The following is a 23,757-nucleotide window of genomic DNA, read 5'->3' as shown; positions in this document are numbered from 1 at the left end:
ATCGGGGCAGAGTACCCGCTGCGCTTCCCTGGCATCGGGGCAGAGTAAACGCGGCACTTCCCTGGCATCAGGGCACAGTACCCGCGGCACTTCCCTGGCATCAGGGCACAGTACCCGCGGCACTTCCCTGGCATCGGGGCACAGTACCCGCGGCACTTCCGTGGCATAGTACCCGCGGCGCTTCCCTGGCATCGGGGCAGAGTACCCGCGGCGCTTCCGTGGCATAGTACCCGCGGCGCTTCCCTGGCATCGGGGCAGAGTAAACGCGGCACTTTCCGCAGGAGTTTACATTCCTCACAACAGAATGAGAAAGCAGCAATTCCCAAACAAATCTCAAGCTTTGATTTCCATTTGCGCCCTGGCGGACCACAACCTGACCCCCCCACGGAGGCCAGTAAGTTAAGACTTGCCCGTTTTGGTGGTTTCTGTCAACAAAAACCCTACCGATATGGTTTGGTAAATTGGGCTGTTCTGGGACTCGAGAGGTTAAGGCATATGGTCTTGCACACTACCAAAATCTCACAAAACAAGGCCCGTTTTGCCGGCCCCTATGGGAGCGAAAGGGCTAAAACGCTAAAGAATGAGGCACTTCACCACTAACTGAATGCCATAATGCACAAAGTATCATTGGATTATGCAACTAATTTATTAAAGGAGAATTGAGACTCTCTTAAATTAAAAGTGAACTAAAATAGAATTGCGTGGGAGGGAAATTTGCAGGAAGTGATACCTTTTATTGCACCAACATCTACATTCATCCAAGATATGCGTGCAAGGGGCAATAGCTAAAAAAACTATGCAAATACAAATATAAGGTAGATCTATATCCACACACAAAGTATAGGCTTAAGTATAGAAAAACCCCACAATTCCCAGGGATATATTACATTATACTGCAGGTCCCACTGGCACCAAGGGAGTTGAATAACCTTGTTGCACACCCAGGTGCAGAGCTCGGCATTGGTGCTGTTAAGAGTTATTGCCCAGTTCTCACCTGGCTTGCTGCGCCATCTGCAGACACTGCAGTATCTGCCCGATGATCCGCTGGGTGCCCTCGCATCGGTCTCTCCACAGGAGAGTTCCTCCGGCGATAGAAAAGCACGTACGCGTATCGTGTCACCACCTGACTCTCGTCCACCGTGGTCACAGTGCTGTCATCAAACAGCCTCCAGCCTGGGAAGTGAATAGAAAAAGTGAGGAGGACTCCATAGAGCAGGGAACCCCTCCTCTGTATGGAAGAGTACAGACTTCGGCCTTACCCATATGGAAAGTTGCCATGACTATCCGCACTGTAGCCTTTCATAAATAAAAGACGGTATTACCAACATGGACTTTGCCAGGTACCGGGTTTTAATGGCAATAGACTGGTACTACTACACAACCATCAGTGGACAGGATTCGCCATGTCACAATGACTGGTATCCCCCACTGATCCCGTGGTAACGGGCATTCAACTGCCAGTATGTGTTACAGGTGAAGTATGTTATAAACCCAATATTCACTCATCCGATTTGTACAGCTTCCCTTCTACTTAGACAGTTTCCTACTGTAAAAATCAGTAGATTTAAAGGAGCCGTTCCTTCTACAATGTTTTACCCTTGGGAACCAGGGATCCCATTTGTAAAAAACAAAACAATCTTATAGAAAGCTGCAACCTCATTAGCTGTGGCCCTTTAAATCCCCTTTAAAAATCAATTGGCAATATCAGCAACTTCACCTGTAAATATCTCGGGAATGGGGGTGTCCTCGGAGCTGAAAATAGTGCCGTTCAGCTCTGGAGGACCCCACGGACCCAATCCTGTACAAATAATTGACGTTACTTAGGATGGATTGCTCCTTTGAAACATGGGTATCTGACAAAGTAGCAAGGCTACTTGACAAAGTCAAGATTTAAACACATCACTGCTGTTAAAGTCCACTTTGGTCCCGAGAAGAAACACAGTTAAGCAAGTCAAAACAGAAGGAAACTACGTGGCAAACACCTATCCTCCATCCCCACACCCTTTAGCTTGGAGTCGGTACACACCCACGTCGCTGCGCTGGCTGTTCTTATCATTGGGCAGTCTGGCGTAGGCCGTGTAGTGTCCTCCGATCATGCCTCCGTAGTGATTAATCACGGCATAAAGGTCATAAATAGGCTGCTGATGATCCTCCTTCTGTCCAATGCAGAACGTACTCAGGTCCAGATTCCTGCAGGCAGAGGGTGATATGGGCCGGTCTCTCAGATCACATTTCACTTGGACCTTGTGTAATTTTTGGCACCAGAGCACAGAATGCATTGGTCAGTCCCAGGGCTCGGGCCAAAAAGTGCATAATTTTATAAATATGGAAAATAAATCTCAATGCAGCGATACGTTTCCCACACGTACACACTCTGGGCTTGCTTCCTTAACGCTTTTCTCTTTGCAATGTATACTGGGGGTGAGATTCCCAACATGTTCTATACAGAAATGGTCTTCTCAAAAAGAACACAAACTGCGTAACCAAGGCAAAATGTAATCCTGACCCACATCACCTGGAAAACGCCGTGTAAACAGACAGGCATGCCGCACTATTCCCACAAATTACTCAATGCTCACAATGTATCCTCCACTCTCCCCCACCAAAAAAAGTAGAACAGAACAAAGTGTGTAGGGTGTGTGTGTGTGTGGGGGGGGTGTGTGTGTGTGGGAGGGGTGTGTGTGGGGGGGAGGGGTGTGTGTGTGTGGGGGGGAGGGGTGTGTGTGTGTGTGGGGGGGAGGGGTGTGTGTGTGTGTGGGGGGGAGGGGTGTGTGTGTGTGGGGGGGAGGGGTGTGTGTGTGTGGGGGGGAGGGGTGTGTGTGTGGGAGGGGTGTGTGTGGGAGGGGTGGTGGGGGGGAGGGGTGTGTGTGGGGGAGGGGTGTGTGTGGGGGAGGGGTGTGTGTGGGGGAGGGGTGTGTGTGTGTGTGTGGGGGTGGGTTGTGTGTGTGTGGGGGGGTGTGTGTGTGGGGGGTGGGTTGTGTGTGTGTGGGGGGTGTGTGTGTGTGTGGGGGGTGTGTGTGTGTGTGGGGGGTGTGTGTGTGTGTGGGGGGTGTATGTGGGTGGGGGGGGGTGTGTGTGTGTGGGGTGTGTGTGTGTGTGTGTGTGGGGGGGTGTGGGTGTTCGTATGCATGGCGAGCTTTACTCTGCAACACATTGGGTAGTTTGTAAGATACTTCTCTCTTGCTACAGTGTAATGAATGAACAATGCATCACCTGACAGGGAAGTCCACCATGTCATTGATCTTGTCTCTCCAGATGAACGTGCGGAAGGAGAAGCGCTTCAGCTGGATGATCAGAATGTTCGGAAGGCGCCAGAGCATCAGCTGCTTGGACGCTTCTCGATGCTGGTTACATTTGGGGCAGTACCTGGGGAGGTGGGAGGGGAACAGAAGCATTTACAAAAAAACACGGGAAACACAAAGGGAAGAATGGAAACGACAAACAGAAGCACAGCTTGAAAATGGGTGGATTTTAGGGACGGAAAAGAAGTTAAAAAAGTGTTATTTGTTGTTTGGTAACTATTCCTCGATAGACAGCATATTTGGCATAGCACATTTTAAACCGAGTGCCGGAGGAGTCATGGTGCCCGAATGCCACGGTAGCTTCGGCACAGTGCGGTCATGTGTGTTTCCAACAGCTATCATGTGACGCACGGTGGCCATTTTGGGTAAACAGAAAATCAATGCACGAATGTCTCACTGGTTAGATCGCGTCCTGCTCTCAATGGTAACGCAGGTCATGAACCAAGCTAAAAATACACCCTCCCTGTGCATGAGGTGCCAGTTCCCATGACGAAGTGCTGGGGTGGTCAACGCCAGTCTTCAAAAGCCACCAACAGGTCAGGTTAAGGATATCCCTTCAGCACAGGTGGCTCAAGCAGTGGCTCAGTCAACGACAGCCACCTGTGCTGAAGCAGGGATATCTTTAAAACCTGACCTGTTAGTGGCCCTTGAGGACTGGAGTTGGCCACCCGTGACTATCTCCTGGGAAACCCACAGGGTTAAAGTAGCAATTGCTGCTCCCTCCACAAAGCTATATTTACTATTTAAGTCCTACTTAAACCAGGGGGTCACCCAGGGATGTCCCATGGTGCAGCCAGGAACCCCTCTGGTTTCTGAGATATGTCGGGTTCTTTTATGCTGCTGTTTGAAATAAAACTTCAAACATGCCCTTGGGTCTCCAATTTAAAGCTGCAATGTTAAAGGGGTTAAATACAGACACAGGAAAATCCCGACACTCTCCAGCGTCCTCACCAGGCTTCCTCGGGGGCCAGGACCTCTGGCTTGGTGAAGAGATTCAGACACTGCTCCAGGGTGAAGAGCCCGGCTCTGGCGGCTTCACTGGCAGATCCAGGATCTTCGTCACACTCCAATTCCTTTGACTCGACCAACACAAACTCCTTCGTGCGCTCGTTGTTCTTCCAGACCAGAGCGAGGGAGCAGTCATCGGTCAGGTCCAGCAGCGCTTCCCCTGCACGATGCACCGAGGGCCCGTTATTTACATGCCGCCCAAACCACCGAGACCCTCGCTCCGAGAAACAACTTGGATTGCATTGTACAATTTAAGCAGAGAATATAAGACAACTTCAAGCAGTGAAAAGGTAGCGGGAAAAGAAAGCCTTTTATTGGCGACGTCAGAGCTAGTAATGGTATATTTTAGATTTCAAACATTACTATGTAATGGGGGGGACGGACATGTCGCTAAGCTGTGATAAGGGGTATCAGAGTTCAATCTTGTTAGATGCCATTTAAGTCAATGGCAGTTGACAGAAGAATTAAGACTAATGTCCCTTATTAGTGATTATAGAATTATGGCCAATGTGTTTAAAGCAGCAATCCAAGCTTGGCGTTTTTTTTTACATAGGATTGAAGCAGGGGGTCTTTGGAGCCGAACCCAGTTAATTTGAGCTCAGAGGACCCCATGCTTCCCTCTGTAGAGGGAAGCCACTCTGGCTCACTAGCTGGGGTTCACGTAATGGCCGCTTTCAAAGCTCCAGCATACTGTGGGCCAATAGGGAGCCGCGACATCATCCGGCACCGCTCCCTATTGGCCCATGTGATGTGGGAGCTTTAAACTTGCAGGAGATACCAGCACCCCCCTTCAGGAGGTATCTCTGGAAGTAGTCCGCAGAGCTGATATTAATGGGGTTCAGCTCTGCAGACCCCCTGCTTAAATCCTATGTAAAAGAATAAAAAATGTAAAAGCGGCCCGCTTGAATTTCTCTATTAAAACAAAAAAAATAAATGAATAAAACTAGCGCCCATAGATTGAAATGGGTTGTAAAGTGCCTTATTGGGAGCGAGTAGTAAATATCGCCTTTGATTTTTTTTAAACAGTATTATGCCCTCCTCCCTCACAGAAAATTGAAGAGGAAGAGGGAAAATAAATACACAGCTCTCTGTAATGCATTTTATGCCATGGTCATAACATCTATGGAGATTGGTCAAACATGGAGGCCTTGCACAGGCATACAGAGAAAGCTCACCGCACCAGCATTAGAAGGGTGAATGTGAGGGACTAAGTAAGCAGATACCCTTCCAACCAAAGCCCATTTATAAGACACTGATACCGTAAGAGTATTACAAACAATTCTGTTTGAAGGAACTGTGGGAAAACAATAACAAACCTTTCTCTTGGGGATACACCAGGAGCACAAAAGGAAGTGGTTTCTGCGTTGCTTTAGGTACTAGTTTATGGGTTTTGGCAGAAGGTAACTTCTCCCCCCCCCCCATTCATTCATTCCACTTAACATGAAAAATACACAACACAGTAGAACAGGAGTGGCCAACTCCAGTTCTCAAGGGCCACCAACAGGTCAGGTTAAGGATATCCCTGCTTCAGCACAGGTGGCTCATTCAACAACTGAGCCACCTGTGCTGAAGCAGGGATATCCACAATACCAGACTTGTTGGTGGCCCTTGAGGACTGGAGGTGGCCACCCCTTCAGAACTGCAATTCCGTCAGTAAACGCTAGAACAATATCAGTCTCTGCTACTTTTAAATGTAAAAAACTGAGAAAATAAAAAATAAACCCATATTTAAGACTGTTTCAGGTTTGCTGCCAGCTATAGCAGGGAAGGCGCTAGCATATAATAGCCACTTCCTTGGTGGTAGACAGCAAAATCCTTACTCCCTGCAGCATTTAAAAAAAATAAAAATCAGACAGGCACACAGGCACACAGGCACACAGGCACACAGGCACACAGGCACACAGGCACACAGGCACACAGGCACACAGGCACACAGGCACACCTTCCTTTGCTTTATTGCAAGAAAAGAGGAGTGGCTCAGTGAGTAAAGACACTGACACAGATTGCTGCAGGGGAGCCTGGTTCAATTCCCGGTGTCGGCTCCTTTATCACTATCTCCCTGTGCCACAGGCACCAAAAACATAGATTGTAAGCTCTACGGGGCAGGGACCTGTGCCTGCAAAATGTCTCTGTAAAGTGCTGCGTACAATTAGCAGCGCTATACAAGAACATGCTATTATTATTAAAAAACAAACACACAGGTAAAGTGCATTTGCGAGGTGCAATGGTTTGTAATTGCCTGTGCAGACGTCCTCTGGATACTAAGGGCTTTTTAGAGGGTTACGATACAAGATTGTGAATTACAATTACACTAACCTTTATCCTCCAGCTTCACCTCCTTGTTGGCAGAGTCAATAAGGTTGATGTAGAACAGAGAGGCGTGCGAATTGGAGGATTCCCCCAACTGCTGGTACCCAGGGACGGCAGCTGAAAATGGCAGAAAACACACAAACAGCATGAGAGAACTGGAATCTTGGTCTGTGAAAATGCACAAACTAGACAAGGATGCATCTGTCACTCCTGTGCGATAGTGGTCATTTGTAGGTGTTGTATAAGGAAAACCAACCCCAAAAGTATCAGTGCATTCGAAAACTTTTGGATTGCTTGCGGATAAAACACTTTCAATGTATGAACTTGTTTGAATCCTATATAAACGTGTGTGGGAACGGTTTCTTAGATCTCAAGTGGCCATATTAACCCATAACCTTCATATGAGAAACATTCAAAAACAGTTCATAGTGAAGTAAAATCCATAGTCAGGGCTATGGTGAGGATGACTTGGAATACATGTCCATAACAAATAAATAAACGTCTCCTCCACTCCATGTTCCTCCAGTGATTGGAAAATCTTCTAGAAAGCAATGGAAAACTCTGCAGTGGGTAGGAGTATGTACTGACATGACCGTTGTAGCGTTCCGTTGGCATGCTCCATTCCAGATATCAGCAGCAGTGGTGGCCATTTGTAACTCATTTATAAATGGATGAGTCGATTGTATCTATATAACATTTGTTGGAGATTCCAACCTATAAAATACGGACTAATCTATGGCTGAAATGATTGCTAGTAAATTAGAAATATATTTTGGCCCCCAAATAACATATTTAAGGTGTAATATAACCCAAGCAGCTCACTGATCTAAAAGTAATTACAGCAGCAAACGAGCATGTTGGAGGATGAAGCTCATTAATAAAACGTATCTAATGCCGATCTCCAGCTCCCCCACGTAGCAGAAGTTAGATCAAACAATGACCAATATTTTAGTGTCCTTTAAACAGGCAATAAGGCCGAGAAGTGGGTCCCAGACCAGGGATTTGGGGGGGGGGGGGGAACCTTTGAACTTCTACAAACGTTTGTGATTAGAGTCTGAACAAACCGCTCTCCCATTGGATGAAGGTTCTGTTGCGTGCCTTCCATGTAGCGGAGCGCTGTCGCAAACCACATGAACACAGAGTTTTGGGTGCTGGAAACATTCAAACCGTAACAACAATATCCTTCTTAAAAAATGTGGACTTTTTTCAGCAGAATCTCTACATTATAAATCTACATATGGGTTATGTTATGGTCTCACGTATTATGCAAAAATGCATGGCATAAAGACAAGTGAATATGTGCAAACAAAATCCTTCATGCAATGTTACTTACACAATCTGTATAAGATTATGTTACCCACTCTTAAAGCTATCAGAACATCTAACCACATTATTGGTAAAGACCCGCTATATCCAAAGATATATAACTCTATAAGGGCCTTTCTATAGGCTCTGCCTTTAGTCGCAGTCATTAAATGTCCATGGGAGAAACACTATGTCCCAGACAAATTGCAGGATTCTGTACAGGTAAAAATCACCCAAGACTAAAAGCCCCTCTCCCCCCCCCCCCATTCCAGGTGAGGATCACTCTCTCAAACTACCCAAGGACCTGTTAGCACCCCACATTTGCTGCCAGAGCTTCATAGACCCCAGAATCGAGACAGCAGGGAATTATGGGATTTCACAGATTGAATCCCTGACCCAATATCTAATAGCTGATCTCCCCAGCTGATCTACCCACTTTAAGTTGCCTCTGTAACCTTTCAAAGTTTTGGGACATGCTGCTAAACAGCCCTCTCCCCCTCCCCCCATTGTGACTTACAGATGCAGCAGGCGTTCTAGCACTCACTAGCACACGCAATAGTATCCCCCGCCCCTTTGCACACGTGACTAATGCAAAGACATTGGTGTTTGCTCCCTCACTGTGTGTCCCCACGCCACAACGCGCCAGCTGGAGCAGTAATGTCCGCCACATCTGTAGGTGGATAACTGTTATGCAGCACTCAAGGTCATGCATAATACCTTCAGGTTTGACTGATTTTTCATACGCCGTTTCCTTCTCGTCCCCTGCAGCAGGCTCTCTAAGGGTCACTGTGGGGTGTTCAGAAAAGCCAGAGTCTGTGCTGAGCAGCGAGTTCCTATCCACAGACGTCTTCCCGTGCACAATGCTGGAGTCTCCAGCCTCTGGGCATAACACAAGGGTGGAAGGAGCCACCTGTAGTTCCTGTACTGGGTGGAAGTCTCTGTCGTCATCGCTGGCTTCCCCAGAAGAGGGGCAGACTGATTTTGCCATCGTCTCTGGCTTTTCTGAACTCTGTGGTTGAGGGGCTTGATCTGGTGAAGTCCTCCCTGGAACAAACGGGGGCTGGAACACGTTTACAGAATACCTAAGAGGAATGGAAGAGGGTGATAATTAAAGCAGCAACTGGTATAATTAAGGCCATATATGCCCACTGCAACATAGGAGGAAAGGAGAACAGCAGCAACAAAAGGAAAAGGTTCTTTACAGCAGGGATCGCAAAATCTTCAGGTCTGCGCCCCCCTGCCTGCTCTCCCCGCCCCCTTCCCCCCGGTCCCCGGCATCACGACGTAATGTGATCCCGCGGCGTCATTTAACCCTGGCGACGCGTTGCTGGAAGCCTCCGGAGACCAGGTAAGGGAAGTTAGAGGTCTAGTGCACGCTCCCCGGCATTTAATATAGATGCGTTGGGGAAGAGCGCGGGGCCTCTGTAACCGTCACGCCCGCCCCCCCCAAGAAAATCTCACGACTCCAGACCCCCAATTTGCGCACCCCTGCTTTACAGAAAGGGCAGTTACAATGTGAAATTCATTACCCATGGAGACTGTGATGGCAGATACAATAGATATCTTAAAAAAATAAAAAAGGTTGGACATCTTTTTAGAAAGGAAAGGTATACAGGAATATACTAAATAAGTAAACATGGGAAGGATGGTGATTCAGTGAGTAATCTGATTGCCTTTATTTGGAGTCAGGAAGGAATTTATTTTTCCCTTTAAGAGTTATCATTAGATATTTAACTGGGGTTTTTTGTTTGCCTTCCTCTTGATCAATATACTGTAAGTACAAATATAGGATAAACTCTACATTTAGCATACTGTAGGTTGAACTTGATGGACGTATGTCTTTGTTCAACCTCATCTAATATGCAACTATGTAATTATGTAACATACAGTAGCTCAGCTGCAGCACTATGACAGAAGTATGGACGGACTCGCAAGCTGAAGCCATAGTTTAGTGGTAACAACACAGTCTTTGAGAGACACAAACACTATTATGAAAGATGTATTTGTGCTGGTTTCAAGGTGAATTAACAGTTGGCTATAGGAATAGATCTCGAGGTGTGAAGAGTAGCAAAATGCTTTGGGCGTCACAAAAACAGTATCAAGAAAATGTACACAATTAACTATTAAAGCTCCCTCATAGCTGGAGGTCACTGTACAGCGATCCCTTGCTGCCTTATTAATGGAGGTTGCACTGACCTTGCATAATCCTCCAGTAGCTGTGCGAGGCGGGAATAGGTCAGACGCGATTCTGGGACGCTGATGAGGAACGGATACCCGATGTTCTCTGGTCGGCAGGCGGCCTTGTGATCAGGCCAGTGAGATTTCTGGCAGATCCTACAGTAGGAGTATGGGTAATTTGAAATTGGTGATCACTCTGGAAACCTTGATCATCGTGGGAGAATCCTGCAATCCCTTCATGTCACAAGAGACCTTCCAAAACACTCATCCCAAACCATTTACAAAGAAACAGCATGCTTCACCTTAAGCAATCATTGTGCATTATTCTGTATCAACTTAGCTTATATATTGTGATGACCTTGCAGTGATTATTGATCAGACAGTGTGCGATATTTATTGACCTTGTAAGGTGCTTGCGTATTGTTCAGGGCTTAAGCGGAATGGAAACCAGGGGGGGTATTCCAAATCTGAACGGTGCCATTTTCAGGTCTGCAGAACACCCCTCTCCTTCCTGTTGGACGACTGCTTAAATCCTATTTAAAAGGATTTTAACTTGTAAATATCTCGGGAATCAGAGGTCCTCAGAGCTCAAAAAATAGCATGGTTCAGCTTTGGTGGACCCTTGTTCCCGATCCAGTAAACAACGGTGTTTGTTTTCTATGGGGCAAGTGGGCTGCATCAGCAAACCAGAACTTCACGCTACAGCGAAGATAAAAAAAGAAAGGAAAAGAAAGACGACTCACTGGTTGCAATAACCAACTCGATAGCACCGGGTACATCTCTTCAGCTTCTCCTCCTCAGACAGCTGCTTTTTCTGGCATGCTGAGCATTTGCTAATTGGAACGCTGGGCACCTGAGGACGCTGCACACAAAGGATTTATATTATCATTCAACGGCCGTCTGTGCCGGGCGATGTCAAAGTGAAAAGCGGCGGCATTTACCGACTTTCTAAATGTTGCGCAAGCCCCTTTATTCAAGGCAAAGGTGGAGTTTAAAAGGGCTGCGTATGATGGTTCTGTGTTCGGGTCCTAGGCACCCCTGCCCTGCGTGATTTGTAAGGCAGTGGTGCCCGAAACATACAATGCATTGCAAGTTGTGATTGTATTTATTATTATTGTGTGTAGATAATTTGCATATAGTTAGGACATTTGAATCTGTCATTGCATGGGCTGAGGATAATTTAAGGAACTCAGAACGGTTATATTTTTCAAGTGTATTTTTACCATTAGTTTAACAGTAATAGCAGGCACTCCAGGCCTTTTGAAAAAAAAGAAAAAAATAGAAAGATTACAAAAAGGTGAACGTTTCGGCCTCGCAAGACCTCATATTGAGAAGGGCCCCGTGGAGAGCCGAATTGTTGAGCTTTTTGTATTACACAATTATTTTCAAAAGACCTGGAGCGCCTGCCATTACTGTTTTGTATTCTAGATTTCTCTGTAGTTAATGCACCCGGGCAGAACATCATTCTTAGTGGAGTGTCACTATACCTTGACTGACTGACTGAATCAAATCTCCAAGTGTATACCTGCTGGACATGAAAGACCACAACACGTTCCTTGGCGAGCTCCATGGACAGCACTTCAAAACAGAAAAGCGGGTCCGAGGGGGAGATGGAATCCAGAGAGCACGATGGCATGAACATGCGTTGAAAGCGGTTTTTAGCCACCTACAGTAAAACAAGACAATGGGTTGGCATGTAGTCAGGCTATTAACAGCACCATGCTAAATACAGCAGAGACTGTGACTATTCCAACACAAACCAGTGGCAATCGCCAAAAAGACCCAGGTACACGCTGGATACATGCCTTAAACTTGCCTTAAACTAGACCCAGCATTTCTGCATTGATTAATGGCCTATCAGATTAACAGCGGGCGTCCCTGGCAGTCCCATTCAGACTGAATGGGACTGCCAGGGACCCCTGCTGTGTTAATCCTATGGGTCATTAGTCAATGCAGAAATGCCTTAAACTAGCCAGGTTACACCCAGCACATACCCAGAATGTAACCGGGCTAGTTTAAGGCAAGCTTTAGAATACTCGTGGTCTCGTCTGTAGCACCAAGCCATTTAAATCCCCGTGGTTCAAAAATGCAGTGCAAACGTAAAATGCCACATTTTAACATCCCTCGAGTTCCAGTGAAGGGTTTTAAAGTGGACCAATAAAATAATGAGACTGTCCCTCCTAAAGGAACCACAGTTAGCACACACTCCCTGGAGGTTTTTACATGTGTCTGATAGCCTGACTGCTAAAGTTTAATTATTATCTTGAGAAAAGTTCACATTTTAGGACCGAAATGTCAATCTGCGATAAAATTGCCCTTTGCATGAAGACCGAGTGTGCTGCAATTTTGTTCTCAGCAAAGTGTAATTAGCACCAGATCATAATTTATCAGTAACTAAATTATATACATAACCCAATAATCAAATGGATAAAGGAATTGTTGCTGCGCCTTTTCTTCCGGCAATCTTGCTTCAGATTTACTGCAGTTAGTATTGTGGAAGTGCTTTCTATTAATATACAGTACTGTGGCAGAGGACAGCAGCTCTCACCTCTGCTAGCTGCAGGTTTTCTGCCTTCACTCGCACACTTTCAGAGATCGATTCCAGGACCTCGGCAGCACTGGAATTGTCCTTGCTTATACTCACCAAGTACTAGTGAGAAGAGAAAAACACGTTGAATAAATGGTATAACCAGGCATTAAACAAAAAGGTACGGTAGGTAAAAAAAAAAAAAAAAAAAAAAGTGTGAGAAAAACCCTCCTCCGCACACCAAAATAAAAAAACCACGTGTGGTGTATTTGCATGTCTCAGGTCTGCAACCCTGTCTTTCCCCATTATCGCTTAGCAAACAATGCTTTTACGGCAGCCAGGGATTCTGGGTAATGACATGCAAATGAGCATGCACAGCGAGTCACTTTCTTACCCATTTTAACATGGACCCATGTGAGCTTATTCACGTTTCAGCACAGCATGGGTTAAAGAAGGTTAGAGGGTTAAAATGGATACGTAGAGTGACAGAGTGCTCATTTGCATGTCATTACCCAGAATGACTGGCTATAGTTTGCCAATCGATAATAGGGAAAGACAGGGTTGCGGACGCAAATGTGTCCACAAGTGGCGTTTTTTGCTCTAAATGGCATGTAATATATTGAATGTTTAGTTAGCCCATTTATTTACTAACCTTCACAGGTTTTTTGTGAGGCTCCTTTGCAAAATAGTACACAGTGAGGACCTTCTGCTTCTGGGGTAAGGGTACCGGGAGATACAGGAACGGGTCAAATGTAATGGAGACCTGAACCAGATACATAGAACATTACTAAACATATTTCAGAATAAGTATCCCGAACCAATTATTTTCCTAGGCTTCTAATGCAGTTAATTTAAGAATGTAGGTGGGTAAATAACGCAGCTTTTCTGGATTGTACGAGCTGTAATAAAAGCTCTTCATCACAAGCCTAGGCACCTGGCCAGTGCTACATAGATTTGTAATGTGTTTGGCAAGACTGTGAATGATGATTTCCTGTTTAACATTTACACACATGTATAAATATTATTAAATGTGTGTCCCACGGATGCGGTCCATTTATCTACTCACTCCGAGCGTGGAACATGGTCAACATGTGCAGAATCAATAGCAGGCTACTCCAACACAAGCAAAATAAAGCTGTCAAAACTTTCCAATATTATTTTAATGGCAAAGGGGATATTACTCAAGTAGGAAGCAGAACAGGGTAACCCAGGGGTGGCCAATTAGAGTCGGCAGGGGCCACCAACAGGTCAGGTTTTCAGGATATCCCTGCTTCAGCCCAGGTGGCTCAGTCTTCGAAGCAGGAATATCCTGAAAACCTGACCTGTTGGTGGCCCTAGAAGACTAATTGGGAACCAAAACAAAAGCAACACTGAAACGAAGGACAACCACCCAAGGAATCCTAAAAACCCTATAGAAAACCTTTAACATTTCACCTTAAACTAAATAATATTTGGATTTTAGTTGACATGTCTGGTTTACGGTATGTCCTTACCTTCGCGCAGACAGGGCAAACCAGCTTTGACTTGTACTGACCCTGGAATAAGTCCACGACAAAAGAGTCATTCCTCATCTTATGCCGTTGCCAAGCTTCATCTGCTACCTCCTAGTACGAGAGAGAAGGGAGAATAAACCACTGGTTTAATCCAACTGAACGAGAGCAAAGGGCCAATATGACCCTCGCTGAACGGATCTAGGCATGAACCTTTTGCCCTTTAATATTACGTGTCTTAAAGATGCAATCCAAGCAAGTGATTGTTTTAAAAATCTTAACATGGGATTGAAGCAGGGGGCGTCCGGCGCTGAACTCCATTAATTTTAGCTCCGGGCATCCCCTGCTTCTGGAGATACTTGCCTCCGCAGTGGGTACGCTCGGCTAGCAGGGATCACGTAATGGCCGCTATTCAAAGCTCCCGCGCACTGCGGGCCAATAGGAAGCTGTGACATCAGTGCGGCTTCCTATTGGTCCATGTGACGCACGAGCTTTAAAAAGCAGAGATACCGGTACCCCCCTTCGGACCATCTCTGGAAACAGGTGGTTCCCGTAGCTGAAATAAATGGGGGTCAGCTCCGGAACCCCCCCTGCAAAAAAACAAAAAAACAAATTGCAAAACAATATCGCCAGCTTGGATTGTTCCTTTAAACACTTTGTTGCCAGGTCGTATTTGAAGTCCGAATAAGTGCAGGGGAAGAACTGAAGCTAAACCACACTCTGCTTACTTGTACCTCATCAGGTCTGCCGTCGGAGTCCACGGTCTCGGTGTATGGCTTGTTCTGAATCCTATTCAGATCTTCGTGGAGACCGTCCAGCAAGAAAGCCATGAACTCCTGAGCATCATGTTGGGCGTAGCCAGTGAATTGGCTGGCCTTACTAGCGACAATTGCCTGCGCAGAGAAGAGCAAGTGTTGCTTCATATGAAGTATGCATCGTGAATAAAGAGAACGCATTACAAAGTATCTAATGCAGAGGACGAGTGACATTTACTCAATGGACTCAATTTTAGTATAGGTAAACTATTTAGTACAAGTAAATTATATTAAATGTAAAGCTAAACAGGAGTTCAGATTACAGCTTACGGAAAAGAAACATGCATTAAAGGATACGCATAGCCATTTCCCTCAGTTACTACAAAACCACAGAAGAACTGGGCGTCAAATTCACATGTCCTTTACTTAAGTGGTACACCAAGTTATACACTGTATATTATGTTGTGCAAATTAAAAATACCTTCCGGTTTATGAAAAAACAAATTCAACATTTTTAACCCCGGGGGAAAAAATAAATACATCTCTAATACAGGGGTGTGTTTTATGAATAAAGATGTGAACAAGAGTAAAATGAAATCAAGAGTAACACTAGTATGAGGGTTAAGGGAGGTTTGAAACGTGACAAGCTAAATAAGAGAGGCTCTCCATTGGATAAGCACTGCTGAAAAGATATCTGCTGAATAATGAAGGGGCGAGCTCAGTACCTCGGGGGAATGAGGTGAAAGTAAAGAATGTTAAAAGCATCACACGTCTGTCGCAAACAATTGTAGGCCAGAATCACCTTGAGCTTGGATGGCTGAATGGCGTGATTTGTGCCTTTCCAGAGGGTCCTCAGCAACACGGCAAAACTAACAGCGAGACGGCCGCCCGTTCCAAGAGGGTTATTGCAGTTTATCTCCGATTCGAAAGAACGGTCTTTTAAGGGGGGAAAAAATAAATTGTAAAGCGTGGGACAGCAGCAGCAGCCGCCGAGTAAAGCATGAGAGGAGTTACAAGTAGGAACAGCAATAAGACGTCTCACAAGATAGCAAATAAGAGTTCCACTTGTGCTGTTCAGAACACCAACATCAGAGCCCATTCATTGCTTGGCCAACATTAATATACAGTGTTGCCAGTGAAACCACTCTGCTGCTGCATCTTGTCTAGAGAATATGAAGTCACTTACCTTGGAAGTAGTCTCTCAACTCCCGGGTGTTAGACAGGGATTGGATGACACTGTTCATGAAGCAAGTGTTGCCCAGATTAACCAGGCCAGTGAAGCCCGATGGACAGACTTTCTTCTCTTCCTCTTCCACAACATTCTCGTTGCTCACTGCGCTGTGCGTCATCGGAGGCACCATGCAAGTTGGTTTGGGCTGAGAGCGCAAGATGCAAAATAAAACAAATATTACATAGGGTGTGGGCACAGCGCTATACAAAGTCAAGTACTGCAGAGACTAGAACTGGTTTGGACAAAAAGCTTATGACCAATTTTAAAACTAGTTTCACTTGCAGTGCTTAAAGGAGCAGTTCATCCCGGCTCCCCTTTTTTATTTTCCCAACGTGTATTGGAAGCAGTGCGTCTCCGAGCTGAACCGTGATAATTTCAGCTCTTGGGGGCCGCCCTGCGTCCTGAGATACTTACCGGAGAAGGTGCCAGCAGTTCTCCCTGGAGGTTTAAATCAACTGCATCACGTGGTCCAATAGGAAGCCACGACAGATGACGTTGCAGTGTCCTATTGACCTGGGTTACGCAGGAGATTTAAGCCAGGCTCACCGATACGTGGATGCAATAATGTTGCAGCTTTCTATTGGCTGTCCCGGATCGAGCATTACCAGGAAGCCATTTCTTTATGGGAGGAAATATTTCCCCCCGGACAGAATTAGTGATTTTCAAAGCAGGAGAGATATGGGGGAAGGGGGGAAACCACAGATCAGCTCCATGTGGACCTCCTGGTTCAGGTGAATAAAGCCACCCCACGATCATTGTGTGTGACTGCCACCTCCATGGTAGGCTTACCGAAACTAAAAGCGGCTCTGGTTTTACAGACACATGATCAGCTGTCGACCTGGTTGAAACCTTCTCCAGACAGGTGTCCTCTGCCCGGGGCTTCTCCTTTTCCACCACTCTTGGCTCTTCTTTGCTACACAGTGGGTGCTGATTACTTCCAGATTGTGTTTTATCAAGTGGTGTCAGGCCGGCAGGCATTGCAACCTTTGCACCACCCACTGCACCTTAAAAAAGGGGGAGAGGAGGGTTTCTGTTTAGCAGCAAATTGCATCTAAAGCAGCAACGCCACGTAACCATGATGGTTTTGAATGTATAAAAATGTTTGTGAGACCTTTGAGAAGCCCATGTACATTACAGTCACACCCATACCAACATACACCTCAAGAAATTAGGTTTTTGAAACCACGGTGCACCAATTTCCTCTATGAAAAACCCTAATGTTGGTCCCCTGAAAAGTCAACGTAAAAAAAAAAGAAGAAATACTAAGTTGACAGACGAGGCCATGGTGTTAGTGCGAAAAGGAAAATATACAAAACGGATTTCTTATGGGAAAAGTAGTCAACAAATCTCCCACCAACATTCCCTCACATCGCTGTGTATCAAGGACAAAGTGTATCAACAACGGGGCGTCTAACATGAAACCACAAACGTGTACACATTGATGTATCAAAAGAAACTTTCCTCTGATGAGAAGCGATAGCAATCACGAAATGCGTAGGGGTTTTGGACCTTGCGGAGCAGTATCGCCTCTCTGTTCCCCTTCACAAACCATCGGGATAGAGCGCCCCCAACAGTGACATCACCAATGCGCCAGCACAGAACGAGCACAATCGGGTCAGCGTGCAGAGAGACACCGCTAAATGAACCCCCCCGCCCCTGCAGCGTAAAAGCTGTTTAATCCTCGATACCCTGCAAGTTGAACACCACTTTTTTTTATGTGTTATTAAAAATTGTGTTATGCTATGGGTGTTTTTTTGCGTTTTTTTTCCCCTCTTGATAGGCTAAGTGGAAAGCCTTGAACAGAAAGCTGCATACACCTGCAACATGAAATCGAGGATTCTGGGACTTGCTTCAATAATCGAATAAGAAATGTAACCTTATCCTACAAAGGAACTTTTTCATCTGATGTACTTTATGGATGTTGACTTCCAATTGTTTTATATTGTGTTTTTTTGTATATCTTGGTGCAGCCCCACTGTGTATTTAGGTTATTTTAGTGGAGTTATATTTTACACAAGATTTACCATCTCCTACACTTTAACACTATTGACTACACCTTATTACATTGCCTTTCCTTTGTTCAAATCAAAAGAAACATCTCCCATCGGCCACGAGATCAGACTTTTTGTACGTTTTTGCACTTTGTTGGGGGACTTCTTAAATTGATTGTATACATCATATAAAGGTCATGTATATCCAACATGTTTTCAAAATATATTCTTGCTATACCAACCTGTACGAGCTGGTGATTTCATATTAGGCGCTAAAAATGTATTGTAACAGGACATTGAACTACAAACTCTGATATGTAGCTTTCCATCTTTGTTATAATGTAAGTGTATGAGCATTGCAAATGGACAACAAGCTTGAAAGCTTAACTGCTAACACGGTAAGAAATATAGTGTAGGATACAATGGCATGTTTTACTACACAAAGCTTATGTAGCAGAGGATCTTCAGAGGAGAAGGTTTGTGGCTTATTCTAGCACACGTCCTGCGTTATGGTGAGATATTGTCAGATTCCGCATCATCGCCTCCATTGAATCCTATGGAAAACCTGTGATATTCTGCATTATAATGCGACATGTGTTACCAGTGGGAGCAATGAAGTCTTCCACATCTGTATATACACAGTGTTCAGAATTGCAACTGCTAACCACTCTCCCTACTTAGAAAATACGCCTTTTACCATTGGCTAAAACATTTAACTTCCATGTCCTCAGATTCAAAATATATTCACATAACCCAATGCAAGATGGTGGAAGAGAAGAAACTCCCACAATTCCCTACCAAATCTCCCTGGAAATAATGTTTCAGTGTGTGCTGCGAAGCAGACGACAATAACTATTTCCTATAGAACAGCTTTTAAAATCCCAACACCTTTTTCTTTGTGCATAAGGTCAGGGAGGTAGAATGCAGGGTGCAGACCTTGTACTGCCGGTGCCTCTAAGCCCCCCCATCTCTGGCACTGCTTCTTCTGTAAGGAGATATCAATGCGAGAGCCTGTGAAATTGTACCGGCACATGTCTGGCTCTATTAGATTCCTGCAAAACAAGAGGGCACAGGATATGCTAGATGGAAAGGTGGTAAAGAGAGAACACTGTCAGAGGCTGACAAAAAAAACCCCACATACGTAGGAAAATTTACTCTAATACAGATGGAGCCTTAAAGCGGTAATCCATGGCATTTTTTATTATTTTTTTTACATTGGATTGAAGTAGGGGGTCTCCTAAGCTGAACCAGATTCATTTCAACTCTGGGGACCCCCTGCTTCTGAAGATACTTACCTCCGTAGGGGGTGCTGGTAGCTGCTCCGCTCAGCTAACAGGGATCATGTACAAGGTGGAGTTTCAAAGCCCCCGCGCCCTGTGGGCCAATAGGAAGCCGCGAAGTCATCAGGTGCGGCTTCCTATTGGCCCGCGTGACGTGGGAGTTTTAAACTGCAAAACCCAGCTAGCTCAACCGGAACGGCTACCCCCTACGGAGGCAAGTATCTCCGGAAGCAGGGGGTCCCCAGAGCTGAAATTAAAAGGGGTTCAGCACCGGAGACCCTCTGCTTCAAATCTGTGTTAAAAAACTGAATGGCATGAATCGTTTCTTCAACAAATTTTTTTTTTTTAATAATCATAGACAGCCATAACAATGCCGTACTGAGTTAAAGCTAAGAATACTCTGCTGTTTAGTGATTAATAACACAAGTAGTAAATGGGCAGGAAAACCTAAAGAAACGAAGATCCTGCATTACAAGGGGATACCACATAGAATAATGAATTTCGTACCTGAGTTTCACTTGCCACCTGAACACCGTGTCCGGCCTGCAGTCCAAATGGAGTCGCAAGAAATTGGCGTCACTGCAAGCATGAGAAATAGATCATATTTCCCCTCCTGTCTGAATGAAGCAGTAAATCACTGGTGGTATGATGCACTTACTGGGAATAGCAGAAAGGGGAACTTGTACTTTTTTTTATTATAGTGCAGGGGAGGCCAACTCCAGTCCTCAAGTGCCACCAACAGGCCAGGTATTGGGGATATTCCTGCTTCAGCACATGTGGCTCAGTCACCGAAGCTGAAGCAGGGATATCCCCAAAACCTGGCCTGTTGGTGGCCCTTGAGGACTGGAGTTGGCCACCACTGCTATAGTGCAATACAGGTTTAGCAGAGGGAAGCATATTTTAGGGAAAGAAGTGCTAGAGCAAGAAGCCACGCGCTGTAACTAGGGGGGTGGGAGGTCAAGCGGATATGTGAGGAAGTCCTTCATGGAAAGGGTGGTGGCGCTGTGGAACTGCCTCCCAATGTGAGGTGGTTGGGGCTAATAAAGTAGGTATGAGGTGTTCAACTCCTCTCTTCCCCCCCAAAAGGTCAGGTTTTCAGCACAAGAGGCGCATTTAGTCTTTGACTGAGCCTCTGATAATGATAATAGCATGTTCCTGTATAGCGCTGCTAGTTTTACGTGGCGCTTTAGAGACATTTTGCAGACAGGTCCAATGGAACTTACAATCTATGTTTTTTCTGGTGCCTGAGGCACAGGGAGATAAAGTGACTTGCCCAAGGTCACAAGGAGCAGACACCAGGAATTGAACCAGGTTCCCCTGCGTCAAACTCAGTGCCTGTCAGTGTTTGACTTTTGACCTGGAGGGGACTGATTGAGCCACCTGTGCTGAAGCAGCGACTGATTGAGCCACCTGTGCTCAACCTGACCTGTTGGGGGGGCTTGAGGACTGGAGTTGAGCACCCCTGCAGTAAGGGAATGTAATAATGCTTGGGAAAGATGCAAGGCTTAATACATATAAAAGAAAGCAGAGTGTCAAAGGGGTCAGAAATATCACAGCAGAGAGGAAAATGGGCAGACAGTGGGTCACACCACATGTTTCAACTGGAATCACCATTGCATTCATTTGTTGTATCCTTGGACCAGAGTTTCAATCTCACTTAATATAATAAAAGCTCACTATAGGAAAAGAAAGGAAACACTGGCGTGCTGCAAAAATGCACTATACATCTTGTTATAGAGCGCTGTCCATGTACACAGGGCGTCGCAGCAGTAATACACGTGGCACGACACAAGGGGAACAACCACTTCAGACATACAATTAACATTAGGAAAAAGGAGTCCTTGTCCAGAAGAGCTTACAATCTACGTACATGACTAAAATAAGCATTTGTATACAAATCGCTGATAGCGTGCGCAGAACTTTAGCAGAAGCGTACACAGACACCGTGTATTTGATTAGCTATTAACCCACGACGTGCATTAATTAGCGTGTATGCTAGCTCTGTGGCCCTCTTGCAGCAGGTTCTTACCTGGTTTGAAAGACGAGGGTGTAGTCCTGTTCCCTGAAGAGTACTCTGGACGTTTCTTTGCAGATCTCCTTCACGTACACGTGTACCACCACCATATCATTCCCCTTCTCATAGTAGTCATTTTTCACAAAGGTCAGGTTCACTATGGGCTCTGGATCTAGGTAATAGACAAATCAGTCTAACATACGCCCAAAATAGATGCTCATGTGGCATTCAGAGATCATTAGCAATTGCATTCAAAATCTCTATCACTCTTTAGAACAGGGGTAGCCAACGCCAATCCTCAAGAGCTACCAACAGGTCAGGTTTTCAGGTTATCCCTGCTTCAGCACAGGTGGCTCAGCCACTCATTGAGCCACCTGTGCTGGGACTGATTGAGCCACCTGTGCTGAAGCAGGGATATCCTGAAAAAACGACCCGTCGGGGGCCATTGAAGACTGGAGTTGGCTACGCCTGCTTTAGAAGTACTGAAAGCAAACCGTGTCCTACCTTAACATAAAAATAGGTATCTATTGAATATTACTCAATAATGGCATCTACCCTGCATTAATCTGGCAAATAGGAGGTGGACCCGAAGCAGTGACAGACCCAATTTGGTTGTGTTTACATTAAGGGATAAAACATTAAAACGGTTACCACATCAGCAGTAAATAACTACTTGAATAAAATATTTAATTATATTAAATCAGCTGAACTGCAAATCACCCCGCGGCAGCGATTCACACAGGTAAAGCTACCAGCGTTTAACCCCCCACCCAGCAGCAGCGATTCACACAGGTAAAGCTACCAGCGTTTAACCCCCCACCCAGCAGCAGCGATTCACACAGGTAAAGCTACCCGCGTTTAACCCCCCACCCAGCAGCAGCGATTCACACAGGTAAAGCTACCCGCGTTTAACCCCCCACCCAGCAGCAGCGATTCACACAGGTAAAGCTACCCGCGTTTAACCCCCCACCCAGGGGAAACAAAATAGCAAATTAAATCTCCTGCGTCATGGATGACATTGCGGCTTCCTATTGGCCCGCGAGGACGGATGACCCTGCGTGACGTACGGGGATTTAAATATCAGGATGCAACACTGGTACATCCGTAACTTTATAGGCTAGTATTTCAGAAATCAGGGGGTCCCCGGGCTGCGAGATTCAGCTCCGGGGACCAACTGATTCCCATCCTAAAAATGGAGACGGGAGATTTGGCGAAAGGGCGGAATTGCTGCTTTAACTCTATAACTATCACTGCCAGAGAGGCCAGTAACATTGCTTTGCACCAGGGCTGTGACTTGCTTTGCATTACCCTGCAGGCCTCTCAGCTGGTGAAGGGGTTAGAGACCCTTTGCATAGTGGCACAGGCGAGTTTCAGTATAGCAAAAAAATGGCAGTACATTCACTACCACAAACTCAGTTACTTAGCATAAATACTACTAAAACATTGGAAATACTGTTTTCTATATTGCAGTTTGATCACTTTTCTGCAAGTTATATAAATGTTCTAGATCTAGAGAATGACCCTTTATTTTATGCTTATTTTACAGTACTTTTAGACTTATTTATTTGATGTCACAGTCTGCCATTGCTCTGTCCTACAGAATATTTTGAATGTAACCTTTCTGCAGAGGCAAATCAAGGGACATAAACAGGAGCCAGTAATAGAACGCATAGATACTGCATGAGAAATAAGCTGTGCTAATTATTGCGCAAACATGTGGCATTCCAAAGGTAAACAAACAGTCTCAGTTATTACCTTCGGTGCAGGGTTTGAAATTGCAGGCCATGGAAGAGAAGAAAATCAAAGAGGAGAAATTCTGGTTCTCCCCCCACCACTAAAAATGTAAAATGCCAAGTCCAAAATGCTGCTTAAGTGTGACGTTCCTCAGGATTGCTCAATTAACGCAGAAGAATACTAATGATAAACCTATAGATGAATCCCAAAAGAAAGCCTGCCCTTAAGGCCTCCAGCAAAACTACGCAGCTGGTAATATAATCTGAGGGGAGGGGATTAAGAAGAACCTTTTCTCCTACTTCAACACTAAGGCATGAAGTGTTTCATGATCAGGGACAGCTACTGCATCAAGTGGGTAAAGACAGACACAGAGAAGGCCACAAATACACGTGAAAATATTAGTCGTATTAAAAAAAAGTGTGTTTTTATCAACATATTCCCCCCTTATAATTTACTGCGTTCAAATATTGAACCGTTCTAAAATTATTCTATATACAGAACACATTCACTAAATCAAGGGCGCTCAACTCCAATCTTCAAGACTCCCGCCCCCAACAGTTCAGGTTTTAAGGATACCTTCGACTGAGCCACTTATTAAGCCACCTGTGCTGAAGCTGGGATATCCTTAAAAC

General features: G+C 45.4%; 1 protein-coding gene across 10 annotated transcripts in view; it reads right to left on the bottom strand.

The window, feature by feature from the left end:
• Positions 1-23,757, bottom strand: part of USP19 (ubiquitin specific peptidase 19) — a 58,645-nt gene that overhangs the window by 14,051 nt on the left and 20,837 nt on the right. For 3 of the 10 annotated variants that reach the window (XM_075574455.1, XM_075574448.1, XM_075574457.1), the window contains exons 7-25: positions 21,407-21,563; positions 19,885-19,956; positions 18,986-19,149; positions 16,896-17,110; positions 16,062-16,251; positions 15,678-15,811; positions 14,849-15,013; positions 14,124-14,234; positions 13,283-13,393; positions 12,652-12,753; positions 11,629-11,769; positions 10,847-10,965; positions 10,122-10,259; positions 8,643-9,007; positions 6,627-6,737; positions 4,254-4,470; positions 3,214-3,366; positions 2,027-2,190; positions 995-1,173 (exon numbers count right to left, since the gene is read on the bottom strand). In XM_075574455.1, the coding sequence (XP_075430570.1) occupies positions 995-1,173; positions 2,027-2,190; positions 3,214-3,366; positions 4,254-4,470; positions 6,627-6,737; positions 8,643-9,007; positions 10,122-10,259; positions 10,847-10,965; positions 11,629-11,769; positions 12,652-12,753; positions 13,283-13,393; positions 14,124-14,234; positions 14,849-15,013; positions 15,678-15,811; positions 16,062-16,251; positions 16,896-17,110; positions 18,986-19,149; positions 19,885-19,956; positions 21,407-21,563 (3,008 nt within the window). The remainder of the gene's footprint in view (positions 1-994; positions 1,174-2,026; positions 2,191-3,213; positions 3,367-4,253; positions 4,471-6,626; positions 6,738-8,642; positions 9,008-10,121; positions 10,260-10,846; positions 10,966-11,628; positions 11,770-12,651; positions 12,754-13,282; positions 13,394-14,123; positions 14,235-14,848; positions 15,014-15,677; positions 15,812-16,061; positions 16,252-16,895; positions 17,111-18,985; positions 19,150-19,884; positions 19,957-21,406; positions 21,564-23,757) is intronic. The other 7 variants (XM_075574452.1, XM_075574456.1, XM_075574450.1 and 4 more) reach the window with 6 other exon arrangements.

The sequence above is a fragment of the Ascaphus truei genome, chromosome 17 (genome assembly GCF_040206685.1).
Source record: "Ascaphus truei isolate aAscTru1 chromosome 17, aAscTru1.hap1, whole genome shotgun sequence".
Lineage (NCBI taxonomy): Eukaryota > Metazoa > Chordata > Amphibia > Anura > Ascaphidae > Ascaphus > Ascaphus truei.
This window is presented reverse-complemented; position numbering and strand designations above follow the sequence as displayed.